The 12,421-nt window shown below is 46.8% G+C and overlaps 2 protein-coding genes across 3 annotated transcripts; both read right to left on the reverse strand.

Annotated features, from left to right (window-relative positions):
* Nucleotides 1–96: 96 nt before the first annotated feature.
* LOC148887477 (kinesin-like protein KIF20B) lies at nt 97–9,400 on the reverse strand. The gene is made up of 28 exons (XM_089015781.1): nt 9,311–9,400; nt 8,995–9,108; nt 8,734–8,817; nt 8,546–8,665; nt 8,332–8,470; nt 8,079–8,263; nt 7,942–7,984; nt 7,719–7,864; nt 6,590–6,662; nt 6,403–6,514; nt 6,261–6,335; nt 6,041–6,187; nt 5,813–5,975; nt 4,594–4,914; nt 3,767–3,870; nt 3,607–3,697; nt 3,431–3,547; nt 3,178–3,319; nt 3,030–3,115; nt 2,675–2,937; nt 2,459–2,604; nt 2,320–2,394; nt 2,094–2,251; nt 1,075–1,170; nt 958–1,008; nt 842–887; nt 670–779; nt 97–280 (listed from the first exon to the last, which is right to left on the reverse strand). The coding sequence occupies exons 2-28, from the start codon at nt 9,100–9,102 to the stop codon at nt 191–193; spliced, it is 3,291 nt and encodes a 1,096-aa protein (XP_088871907.1). The 5' UTR covers nt 9,103–9,108; nt 9,311–9,400; the 3' UTR covers nt 97–190.
* A 150-nt stretch (nt 9,401–9,550) lies between these two features.
* atad1b (ATPase family AAA domain containing 1b) lies at nt 9,551–12,262 on the reverse strand. Of its 2 annotated transcripts, none has more exons than XM_089015320.1 (10): nt 12,125–12,262; nt 11,504–11,730; nt 11,315–11,413; nt 11,104–11,224; nt 10,831–11,031; nt 10,633–10,739; nt 10,478–10,567; nt 10,299–10,349; nt 10,084–10,214; nt 9,551–10,004 (listed from the first exon to the last, which is right to left on the reverse strand). In XM_089015320.1, exons 2-10 carry the CDS (start codon nt 11,675–11,677, stop codon nt 9,884–9,886), a joined length of 1,095 nt encoding a protein of 364 aa, XP_088871446.1. In that variant the 5' UTR covers nt 11,678–11,730; nt 12,125–12,262; the 3' UTR covers nt 9,551–9,883. The 2 variants fall into 2 exon arrangements, with proteins under 2 accessions (XP_088871446.1, XP_088871447.1); XM_089015321.1 differs by having other exon boundaries at nt 12,141–12,221.
* Between the last annotated feature and the right edge of the window lie 159 nt (nt 12,263–12,421).

Genomic DNA, 12,421 nt, shown 5'->3' on the forward strand with positions numbered 1-12,421 from the left:
TAGCACTACTGAAGGCCTAGGAGTGACATACACGGCCCTTTGCGCTCGACTGACTTTGGAAGACGTTTGTGCTGGTTTTCAAGAAGGCACGACAAATTTGGGATTGCTCACATTTTATTTCCTTCCACTCTAAAATATCTTCAATGTACAAAATGGACAATATTGCCAAATCTTCCCCATTAGATGAGGGTCACTTCCGACGGTTTTGAGAACGCAGCTTGCGCTTGATGATCACGTGATCACTTTCCTTTTCACTCGGGTCCGCAACCGCCGTTCCCACCTAAACACCCGACACAAACGTGCGTCAAATTGGGGAAATAATGATACATTTAATTTCTAAGCGCCTTTCAAAATTCTCAAAGTCACTTGACAGTCACCGTATCAGTTTTTCTGCGGGTGAGCAGCGGCAGCCACATGTGCCAGCGTTCACTCAACCCGGAATAACTCAAATAGATAGAAAAGTTAGCTAGCTAGCTAATAGATAACTAATAGATAGCAAGCTAGCTACATCGATAGCGAATAGATAGCAAATAGCTAGCTAGCTAGAAGGACTTTCTGCACCCTCTTTATTGCATAATGCAGTTCTAGACGAAAGAGGAAAGGATAAAAGCGTCCTTTTCACCAGTGGATCAGCAAATGAGGAGATGCCCGGGGTACGCAGAAACTGACCAGTTGCGGCGACGTTTGAAACACGGCGTCCAATCCCTTGGTGTAAAGTTTCTTCCGCCCTCGCGAGGGTTTGGTTGCCATGGTGATGGAGCGTCCAATAACGCTTTGGCCTGAGCGCAAGAAGAAATTACAAAACGGTCGACGGAGTTGCCGATCGTCAAGAAATTCTCACCCGTCGCCGGCCGCGGGCTGGACTGGATTGCGGAGGACGGCGGATCCTAGCGAGAAAGAAAATTGATAAGAAGGATTAGCAATAGCATCTTCAAGCTATCACAGCGTATGTCTCACCTGTGTGGCATTTCGGACGTTGGCTCGCTTGCTGTCACTCGACGGCAATCCCTGGACATACAAACGCGGCAAAGTTAGTGTTGGAAAATACTTGGGCGAAGTTTCCACGTTCCTCACCTCCACTTGGCAGCTTTTTCTTTTCCTCCTGCCATTTTGGTCTTTGGATTCGCCGTCATTCAAAACACAGCAGAACTGTGTGCACAGCAACGGATCCTGAACACGCACACACACACACACACACACACACACACACACACACACACACACACACACACACACACACACACACACACACACACACACACACACACACACACACACACACACACACACACACACACACACACACACACACACACACACACACACACACACACACACACACACACATTGCTGCGCCGCCGTCGTCGTCAACAAAGAAGTCCAAGATGGCGCCCGAGTAGGAAGTCGTGTTTTTTTGTTTTTGCGTTTTCTTTTGTCACTTGGAGGAGACGGTCGCTGTTTGGAATTGAAGCGTATTTACGTGGGATAGATGTGTCTTATCGTCAATGGATGCTACAGCTGTGCTTTCAACATTTATAATAATAACAACAATAATAATAATACATTTGACTTATAAGCACCTTTAAAAACTCTCAAGGTCACTTTACAGTCAGCGTTCACTTAACCCGGAAGTAACTCAAATAGATAGAAAGCTCGCTAGCTAATACATACCTGTAGTAAGTCAAATAGATAGAAAGTGAGTTACTTCCACAATTAGCTAGATAGATATATTTCTATCTTTTGGACTCACGCCCGAGTAGGAAGTCGTGTTGTTGTTTTTGTGTTTTCTTTTGTCACTTGGAGGAGACGGTCGCTGCTTGGAATTGAAGTGGATTTACGTGGAATAGATGTCTCTTTGTCAATGGATGCTACAGCTTCCCGTTTGCTTTCAACATTTAGCTTGTAGCAGATGTGCACATTGCACCATGATGTCCTTGATCCACTGGTGAAAAGGTGGCTTTGATCATCTCCTCTTTCATCTAGGACTGCTTCATGCAATAAAGATTGTGCTTTGGATTGAATGACTGTGTTTGTGTTGTCATATTATTTGTTATTTTGACTTCAAGATGGCGCCACGGTGTTGCCATGGTGACCTGCAAGATGGCTTCCTGCCTCCGTCTCTTCTGGCTGTCGTGCAGCTTCTGAATTTCTTCCTTGAGCTCATCCACCAGGGCCAGCGTCCCCGGAGCCTGGTTCTCCTTCTTGTCCTCTTCCTGGCGCCGCCGCGGTTGGACCTTGGCACACTCCATTTCTGATGGCGGAAAAATCCAAAATGGAGGGTTAAAGGGCAAGCGACCACGCTGGAGATGTCATCCCCACCTTGTGTGGCAGCGTCCAGCCGATTCTCCAGGTCTTCGATGAGCTTTTCCTTCTCACGCAGTACACGCTCAAAATCTGACGGACGAACGCACGTTAGCATAGCAAAGGGACGCGTGCGCGCACGTAGCCACGCGCGAACCTTGCTGTCGCTTGTCGCCCTCCTCCGTCTGCTTCCGCAGCGATGCGCCCTGTCCCTCAAGCTCCGCCCTCAGCTCTCCCAGCTGGTGGCAATATTCTGCTTTCTGATTGGCCAATTCCTCCGTGAGCTGCTCGCACTTCCTGTCGCTGCAGAAAGAAAGACGACACGGGGTCAACGAGGAAAGGGAAAACATGTCCGTGGTTTGCTCAGGAATACCTGCGCATCTTTTCTGACATCATTTCTTGGAGGATTTCGGACTTGTGGGCGGAGCTTTCCGCCGCCGCCTGGTACTCCTTCCGCAGTTGCGCCATATTAGCGTGGAAGGCGCTCGGGCATTCGCCGTTCGCTTCTTGGGCTTTGGTGTTGGCATCCCGTTGGTTGTCGAGGTGCCGTAGACGGGCCTCGGCGGCGGCCAACCGTTCTTCGGCGGCGGCCGCGCGCTCCACTTCCTGTCGCAGATCGCGCTCCAGCGAGCTGACCTGGCGGCAAAAAGTTGCCAGAAGGGTTAGCAGAGAAGGAAAGACAAAAAAAAGACAAAGAAAGACATGAAAAGGATGTTTTTTTCCCTGACCTGCGACTGCAGCGCTAAGATTTCGTCAACGAGCGCGTTGTCGCTCTGCGTCAGTCGGCAACGCTCGCCAGACTCGTTCTCCCTCGCTACAGAGAGGAAGTGACATCAGCGCGGGCGCATTGGACACTCGCCGCCGTGTGTGCCTTACCCGTCAGCGAGTTGTCCCGCCGCAGGTTTTCCGGGCCGCCAACCGGTAGCGGGCGCGGGCCGGCGTGCGATAAAACGCCTCGCTCGGAGCTCCGCCTCCGCTTGACCTCCTCCGCGACGTCTTCGTCCTCCATTTTGTCAACCTCGGATGACGACAAAAAAGGATTACACAAAAGAAATATAGAAGGAAACCAAGTCAGTTGGTGGTGCGGCGAGAGAGGAAAGGGGAGGGACTTGAAGAAGAAAGCGCTCACCTGATTGGCCAACAGAAGTTGTCGTTGCACATTTTGGGCATCCGCTCGGATCTTCTGCATGTCTTGTCCCACCAAGCTGAAGACTCGCTCAAGAAGCGCTGACGCCTCCTTCTCTTCCTGTGCAGCGGTTTCAGGTTCTGTCAGTCAGCGCCACGTCACGCCACAGTTGCACTCACCCGAGCGGTCTGGCCGAGCAGGTTCTTGAAGATCTCCAGCCTCTTCTCGGCTCGCTCCTCCAAGATCTCCCGCTCCTTCTCCAAATGCTCGCTGGTAAAGACGCCATAGTGGGTAAGTTGCCCTTGCGCCGATGTGGGCGTGGACAGCGCCGTCGCTCACCTGTAGTCTTTCTCCATCCGATTGAAGATTTCCGTGAATTCGGCGCAGACTTCCTCTCGGATACGAGCCTCCGCAACCAAACGGAACGCCGCCTCTTTGTCCGACTGCACAAACACCAAAAATAAATACGATGAATTTCAATTTTTTTAGCATTAGCTTCTCCATTTTTTTCTAAAACAATAAATAAATTGCTGCTTTGAACACAAGTGTGAGACACTGATGGTCAGGTTAGCTTACAAATTAGCATCAGCATTTGCATTCTCTTCAATAAAAATAAATAAATAAATAAATAAATAAATAAAAACACAGCTTTGACCACTAGTGTTAAAAACTGATGGTCATGTTAGCTTACCAATAAGCATAAGCATCTCAATTTTCTTAAAAAAAAAAAATTAAACAAAAACAAATAAAAATAATAAAATGCAGCTTTGACCACAAGTGTGAAACACTGATGGCCATGTTAGCTTACAATTTCGCATCGGCATCTCCATTCTCTTCAATAAAAAAAAAAATAATTAATGAACAAATAAATAATAATAAAACGCAGTTTTGACCACAAGTGTGAAAAACTGATGGTCATGTTAGTTTACCAATTAGCCTCTCCATTTTCTTCAAAAAACACAACAAAAACAAATAAAAATAATAAAACGCAGCCTTGACCACGAGTGTGAAACACTGATGGTCATGTTAGCTTAGAAATTAGCATTAGCCTCTGCATTTTCTTAAAAAAATAGCTGATGAATAAAACTAATAAAATGCAGTTTTGACCACTTGTGTGAAACAGCGTAGATTTTTTTTTTCATGGACATTAGAAAGATGGAGGCTACCATGTCTTCTTCAAAGCTCCCCTCTCCTTGATCATCGTCGTTCTCATCTACTGCCCTAAGCACCGTTTCCTCCATGCCACTCGTGTCATCGCCCTCCTCCTCGTCCTCCTCCTCTTCTTCTTCTTCTTCTTCTTCCTCCTCCTCCCCATCGTCCTCCATGACGTCCTCCAAGGTACTCTCCCATGCCACCATGGAACTCTTGCGTCCGCGCTCCAATGCGTTTCGCCGTTGGTCGGCCTCGTTGATGAGGACGGACACTTCCATGGCCGACTTGAGGGATGCGTCGTCCAGGCTGGTTGGCCTGGAGTTCAACATTACCACCTCGAGAGCAGCCAAGAAAAAGAAAATAAATATTGCTTCGCTTTCAATAGATACATAAGAGAACACAGGAGTAGTGTAGTTGCTAGCTGGTTTGGGTGTTGTGTCTCTAGCTAAAAATTTAAAATAATAATAATTGTGAATGCTAATATTAGTTAGTGATATTTAAGATAACACAATATTTTTTGTTGTTGTTAGCTAGCTGAAAATCTAAAATAATAATTCTTAATGCTAATATTAGCTAGTGATATTTAAGCTAACAGAACACTTTTGTAGTTAGCTAGCTAAAATATAAAATAGTAATAATTTTTAATACTAATACTAGCTAGGGATATTTAAGTTAACAGAACATTTTTGTTGTTGCTGTTAGCTCGGTAAAAATCTAAAATAATAATTGTTAATGCTAATATTAGTTTGTGATATTTAAGATAACACAATATTTTTTGTTGTTGTTAGCTAGCTGAAAATCTAAAAAATAATAATTCTTAATGCTAATATTAGCTCGTGATATTTAAGTTAACAGAACATTTTTGTTGTTGCTGTTAGCTAGATAAAAATCTAAAATAATAATATTTAAGATAACACAATATTTTTTTTGTTGTTAGCTATCTGAAAATCTAAAATAATAATTCTTAATGCTAATATTAGCTAGTGATATTTAAGCTAACAGAACACTTTTGTAGTTAGCTAAAAATATAAAATAGTAATAATTGTTAATACTAATACTAGCTAGTGATATTTAAGTTAACAGAACATTTTTGTTGTTGCTGTTAGCTAGATAAAAATCTAAAATAATAATAATTGTTAATGCTAATATTAGCTAGTGATATTTAAGCTAACAAAACTTTTTTTTTGTCAGCTAGCTAAAAATATGAAACAATAATAACACAATGCGAGCAACCTTCTGGGCCAGCGCGGAAAACTTCAAGACGTTGAGCGTCTCGTCCACGCAGGACAAATTCTGGTTGATGTTGACCACCATGGACACTTTGCCGGCGCTACAGAAGAAGACTTGCAGGAAGTGGGTCAGCTTGGACTCCCTGAAGGGCACGTGCTGCTGGAATCTGCATGCAAATAATTCATGTTGCGAGTGATGATGAATTGCCCCCACTTTTATTTTTTTACATACTTGGCACTCTGCTTGATCCTCATGGCGTTGATGCACTTGCCGAGCACAAGAAGAGAGCTGTTGATGTTCCCCGCCTCTTTTAGGCGTTCGCCCGCATTGCGGGTGCGCGAGCAGCGCTCCGACCCAGCCAGGTCGCACAACACTAGCCTGCACGCACAAAGATGACGGGTGAGTAGGTCGAGGGGGCGAGGTGGGTAGCGTCAGAGGCGGCGGCGCTCACTCGCTAACGCCGAGGAACTTGGGGACGGTGCCGCCGCCGTCAACCCGCAGGATCCTGACAGAGAAGATGCTGTGGCTGCGCAAAATGAAGGTAAGCGTTAGCGATCGGGAGCGCAGGAACAGGTGCAAACCCGCAAACTCACCTCCTGCTTGAGTGCTGGTTGAGTCTGGTGGAAGCCAAGCTTTGGTTCTTTTTGCCAAGCTCCATGACTTTGAAAGCCTCGTCGATGCCGCTCACCTGGACCCACTTCAAGTCTGCAAGGCAACAACAACACACACACACACGCTCAAGTGTGTCCGAGTATGTGTGACTGTGCGCAGGAACATTACCTTTAATGAAAGAATTTCCTTTCACATCTTGAGACAGACGTAGCGCCGTCTGCTTCACGTGTCCTCCGGGGACCTAAACACCGGTGTAGCATATGTCAAGGTACGTTTTTTTTTTTTTACATTAGAAACATTTTTGCCGCACACCACAACCAAAAAAATTTTATTAAATGACACCCTGAACAAGGGCGGCCCGGTAGTCGAGTGGTTAGCACACCGGCTTCACAGTGCAGAGGTCGCAGGTTCGCGTCCCGGTCCGGCCTCCCTGTGTGGAGTTTGCATGTTCTCCCCGGACCCGCGTGGGTTTTCTCCGGGTCCTCCGGTTTCCTCCCACACTCCAAAAACATGCATGGCAGGCAGATTGACCACTCCAAATTGTCCCTAGGTGTGAGTGTGAGAGTGACTGTTGTATGTCTTTGTGTGCCCTGCGATTGGCTGGCAACCAATTCAGGGTGTCTTCCGCCTCGTGCCCGAAGACAGCTGAGATAGGCTCCAGCAACCCCCGCGACCCTAATGAGGAATAAGCGGTACGGAAAATGAGATGAGATGAGATGAGACACCCTGAACAGTATACAGACGCTACCCAACTTACGAACGAGATCCGTTCCGAACGATCGTTCGTAAGGTGAATTTGTTCGCAAGTTGAATTTGTCCGTAAGTTGCTTCAGTGCTATATTTTATATGGAATGTATGTTTAAGACTTATATCAGTAACCTGTATTGGTTTGTACAAAAAAAAAAAAACATTTAATAAAATATAAGCTCCATAAAGATATGTACATGTACAACTGGAGAGAGTACTACACATGTTACTACAAAAATGTTCATGTGTAACATCGCTCGTAACTCAAATGTTCATAAGTAGGGGAGTGTCTGGATTTAACTCATTCTCTGCCAAAAATGTGTCCACTCCAGTGCCAGGGTTTTTGGGATTGTCACTTGAATTCCAGAATAGAGTTTTAGGACTACAAAAAGAGTTAATTCCTAAGTTATGTGGGTCTGGAGTTATGTGAGCCTGAAATGAGGGTGGATGTACAAAATACAATGCCATACATGTATATTCTATATAATATAGCGCTTTAATAACAGCTGAAGCTAGAACAAAGCGCTAACATGGCCTGCGGGTGACGTACCTGCTCCAGGAGGTCGTGAATACTCTCATTGTAAATCTCGCAGAAGGAAACCCAGACAGAAAAGCAAACGTTGGGCGGCGCGTCCAGACAAAAGCTGTCACTCTCGGAAATGCTGCTGAGGCTGCAATCCGAGATCAGGGATGAGGCTAGCAAACGCATACAAACGCAGTTAGCAAAAATTCACATTGGCAAGAATAAATATACTTTGAAAAAAATGAGCAACCTTCAAGAGAAGTTGATCTGATGGATGTCATATTTTTGTCATTCTGCAGAAACAAACAAGAATACAAAAAAGGTTCAAAGACTGAAATGGAAAGTCAAGTGATGTTTTGAGGACGGACGGGGTGGCTAGCGGCAGACCTCTCGGACGCTTCGCATCAGACTTCGTTTGACGGCAATCTCAGCCTTGCGCTGATCTGGAGTCAGTCGTATGTATTCTCGACAGCGGTGAGGTTTCAGGTCGCATCCGTCGTAGAGGCGATCTTTCGTGCAGTTGAAAATCACCCAAAGGCAGCGCGGCAGAAGGCCGCTGTCGTGTTCCGGTCCTGGAAAACGCAAACGTGCAATGAGACGGCCGGAACATTACGAACTGACGGCTTTGTTGTGCTCTGACCGAGGAAAGTGAAGGTTTTCCCGGCGTTGGTGACTCCGTATGTGAACAGCAGACAGTTTTCTCCATGCAGAACATCTTGCACCAGACCCCGAACTGATCCCTCAAACACTTGCTTCTGACTGGCGTCTGGTCCAAAGACCTGACAGGAAGTGACGTTGCATCAAAGCTCATCCATGTGAAAGCGAAATATGTGTGGGTGTGCACATGATCTTACCTGGGTGAAGGTAAACCTCTGAGCAGTTTGTGGAGCGATCTTGTCACCTTGCCTCTTGGGCTGGCTTCTCCTGGGAGTTTTGATGACCACAGAGTGAGGTCCCTCAAACACCACGCAGTCCTGAGTGGATACGCCATGCAACTCACAACTCTGACACTCAAGCAATTCGGTGTCTGTGTGTGTATTACCTGTGACTCTGCACTTTCTGCTCCCGTGAAAGGTCGAACCCTAAGGTAGACCTGCAGGTTCTCCGACCGACTCTGAACTCCACCCTGCACAAAGACCAGACTGACTCCCTCCTCATTGGGTCCATCTAAATTTGTAAATTTCTCCACTGCGAGACTAATAAAGGCAAATCCCAATCCAATTTCTTTCCCAAAATTTTGGGTGTCCCCCGTTTCAAAGACGATCAATGGTTTTGCTATGATTACTATGCAAAGGATCATCACCTGCTTTGGGAGAGCCAAGAATTCATCCAGCAGGTCTCGCTTGATATCGCCCACCTCCACCGGGCCGACCCTCACCGACTTCCAGTCGACTAAACAAGACTCCATCATCGCGGCCTAGAAATATGCTCGCAAAACATAGACACAATATTTTGTCTTTGTTAGCATTCGCCATACGTTGTTAGCATTCGCCAGAGTTGATATGCTAACAAAAGAGCAAGGCCGGTACTCAAATCGAACCCGTTTGACGAAAATGTTTGTTTGCGCTGTCGAATACATGTTCGACGCGTGCCTTTTTGTCAAATAAAACTCAACTCACCCAAGATTTTGGTGGGGCAATGAGATCGCTCCCACGACGACGACACAATACGCGCTACGCGCTCGACTTTTAAAAGCAAACAAATCCACCAATCCATGAATACATCATGGTGACGTCACCAACATGCGACGTCGTTTTTCTTTGTCATTTGGTGTCTCCCCAAAAAAGTGAGCGCCACCTACTGGACTGGAGTGTTATGACTGAGCAAGGCAAAAAAAAATCAATTTTCCTTTCAACAACTTATCTCACTTTTTTATTTATTTAAGCAGTCCCAATAATATATCTCAACGCCCATTATTTTTGTAATATGGGGAAACACGATGGCGAAGTTTGAATGCCACAGGATTAACAGAATTTTATGAAACGGGTTTCTTCTCTTCCCAATCCATTTTGGTAATTGTTACAGTCCTCACCAGTTCAGTCTGTAGGGAAATTCATATGAGGAAAAAAAATATTTTGGTTCCAATTCCATCAATTGGCTGCTTCAGCCGGGTAGTGTGGAGCGACATTGGATCATGAAGGTGCTTGGCGTTCAAAAAAATGTTGGCACGTGAACAATTAGGAAGGGGCCATTTAGTCCAGAGCAGCGTGCAAAAGGGCGCCGTGACCACCCGCCATCTTGGATTTTTTCATCTTCGCGATGGCCCTCTGAAGATCGGAGGCGTGAATGGGACGGATGCAATCTTCTGCTGGCCTGAAAGTCACGAATGACGAGATGATAAGGACCCAACCGACCTGTCAAAGGCGACGTTGCAAAAGTCGGCGTGACTGACCCGTCGCCGGCAGTGTGCACAAAGTCTCTAACGCAGAGCAGGGCGCCGTCGCGGCACATCTCCCGAAGGTCGCTGCCGGAAAATCCTTCCGTTTGCTTGGCGATCTCCAAAAGCTCCACCGACTCGTCCACCTGTGGTACAAAGGAAGGTAATAAGCGACAGCCATACCGGTGGCTAGCATGGGGGTGACGAGGACGGCGGCCATGTCAACTCACACTCTCGTTTTCCAGGATGAGTTTGAGGATTTGCTCTCGCTGATGCAAACTCTACAAAGGCAGAAAATAGCAGAGATAAGACCAGCTTTTTGCGCGCAACACTATCCACCATCAGATGAATCCATGACTATGTGGATCGTTGTTTGGAATTATTGACTGCCCCTCATGCACATGCATACCGGCTGGTTGATATGGAATCTGGTGGGCATCCTCCTCAAGATAGCAGAGTCCAGATCTTGCGGTCGGTTGGTGGCGCCCATGATGATCACCTGATAAGAGCAACAGGCGTGCTTAGAAAGAGTCAAGCGCCAGGGGTGGTCCGCCGCCGAGTCACCTGACAGCGGTGGTCCGTGTCCAGACCGTCCCACAGACTCATGAACTGCGCCTTCATCATGGCAGTGGCCTCGTGGTCCGAGCTTGAGCGATTCCTCAGGAAGGAGTCTGCGGAACATTGTATGAAAATGTAGGTCTTTGGGAGCTCTCTCGTCAATGCATTTGTTGGCTATCTGCTAGGCAAAGACGCGTTTGTCACCTATCTCGTCGATGAAGATGAGAGCAGGCTGTAGTTTGACGGCCAAGGAGAAAACGGCGGCGGCGAGCTTCTGCGATTCGCCGTACCACTTGTCCGTCAGCGTACTGGGCTGAAGGTTGATGAAACGAAAGCCCGCCTGCTTGGCCGTCGCTTTGGCGATCAGTGTCTTGCCGCAGCCCGGCGGCCCATACAGCAGAACCCCTGTTACCATGACAACTGGTGATGAGGAGGATGATGATGATGGAGAGGAGGAACAACAAGAGGACCTCTGACCTTTGGGTGGCTGCAGCAGTTTGGAGCTTTGGAAGAGATGTCGTTTTTGGACGGGCATGATGACAGTCTCCTGGAGCTCGGCGATGACCTCGTCAAGACCGCCGATGTCACGCCAGGACATCTGTCAAACAAAGCCAACACCACAATAACATGACATGACAGGGTGCCCGCTTGAATGTTTGTGTGTTTTAGGTTGATCCTGAAAAGTGACCTGCATGCTGAGTGGGTCCACTAGGTGGGCAGCGATGCTCATCTCATACTCGGACAGCTTAACGTCCTTGACGCCGATCTGCCGCATTAGCTTCTCTGCCTGACAGATTCATGGAAAAGGAAAAGTATTGCTGTTCCCGTCATTTCTCTTACAAACGTGATTTTACGGCTGGTGAGATCATCAACGAACCTGTTTCTGCGCTTCCACTTTCTGCTTGCGTGTGGGGTCAATGACGTCCACCATCCACTTGATGGTGAAGTAGGTGACAGCACCAAAGATGGTCAGGCGGAAAAGGAGCCCCAGCACCTCGTTCCTGCCCAGGGGTCGCGCCGCATGCTCCACCGGAAGCTCCCTCAGAACCATTGTGATGTGATCGAGCCCACCACTCGCCTCCTGAGGCTCACGCCACAAACTTCCTAATGCACACAATCAACTCAAGGTAAATAGGACATTTCAACATGGCGCCAGCGGCTAACATATAGCTACAAGATAACAATTATTTTAATAAAAAATAAAAGTCATTTGTTCATCTTGCTATCCATTATCTAGTCATCTGTCTTTGTTTCTTTTTTTTCAAAAACGGATCCCAATTTCTTTTTCACTTTTCCATCTTTCCAGTGTCAAAAGGCGAGTCATCCGTGTTGTTCAAGTTAGCATTTAGCATTAGGTTGACCTTCCGGGTTCTCAGCTGCCACAAAGCGGCTCCCCGATGATACAAAATGACTGAGAACGTGCTGAATAAAACAACAACCCTAAACAAAACTAAAATGTATTGCTAGTGTTCACTCGTGCGTCAAAAAAGAGACATACAGCGTGTGGGTGACACCTCGAATGCAGCGAAGTCGTTGCCTTGCCGCTGCTACCGCTTCCGCTTTTTCTTCTTCGTCTTCTTCCTCCGTTTCTTCTTGTTCGTCTTGTTTTTCGTTTTCAAAAGCACAAGGTCTTATGCTGCCATCTAGAGGCCACGCGTCACTCTGCAATGACGTCTCCCTTTGTTTGACCAAAACGCCTATATGTATGTATTTGAAATTAATGTTTGAAAACGTGTTTTGTGAGACAAACTCTGGCTCACGGCGAAGCCAGGTTTTCACAGCTACACGTTGTAAC

Source organism: Hippocampus bargibanti, linkage group LG15 (genome assembly GCF_051943395.1).
Source record: "Hippocampus bargibanti isolate YZ-2025 linkage group LG15, ASM5194339v1, whole genome shotgun sequence".
In the NCBI taxonomy this organism is placed as follows: Eukaryota; Metazoa; Chordata; class Actinopteri; order Syngnathiformes; family Syngnathidae; genus Hippocampus; species Hippocampus bargibanti.

Coding starts and splice junctions, on each gene's coding strand:
- LOC148887477 (XM_089015781.1), bottom strand. CDS start 9,102: ATGATGGAGTCTTGTTTAGTCGACTGGAAGTCGGTGAGGGTCGGCCCG. Junction 3,320..3,430: donor AACTTCTGTTGGCCAATCAG/GTGAGCGCTTTC, acceptor TCGTCATCCGAG/GTTGACAAAATGGAGGACGA. Junction 888..957: donor ACGTCCGAAATGCCACACAG/GTGAGACATACG, acceptor CTTTCTCGCTAG/GATCCGCCGTCCTCCGCAAT.
- atad1b (XM_089015320.1), bottom strand. CDS start 11,677: ATGGTTCTGAGGGAGCTTCCGGTGGAGCATGCGGCGCGACCCCTGGGC. Junction 11,414..11,503: donor AAGTGGAAGCGCAGAAACAG/GTTCGTTGATGA, acceptor TGAATCTGTCAG/GCAGAGAAGCTAATGCGGCA. Junction 10,740..10,830: donor CATCTTCATCGACGAGATAG/GTGACAAACGCG, acceptor AATGTTCCGCAG/ACTCCTTCCTGAGGAATCGC.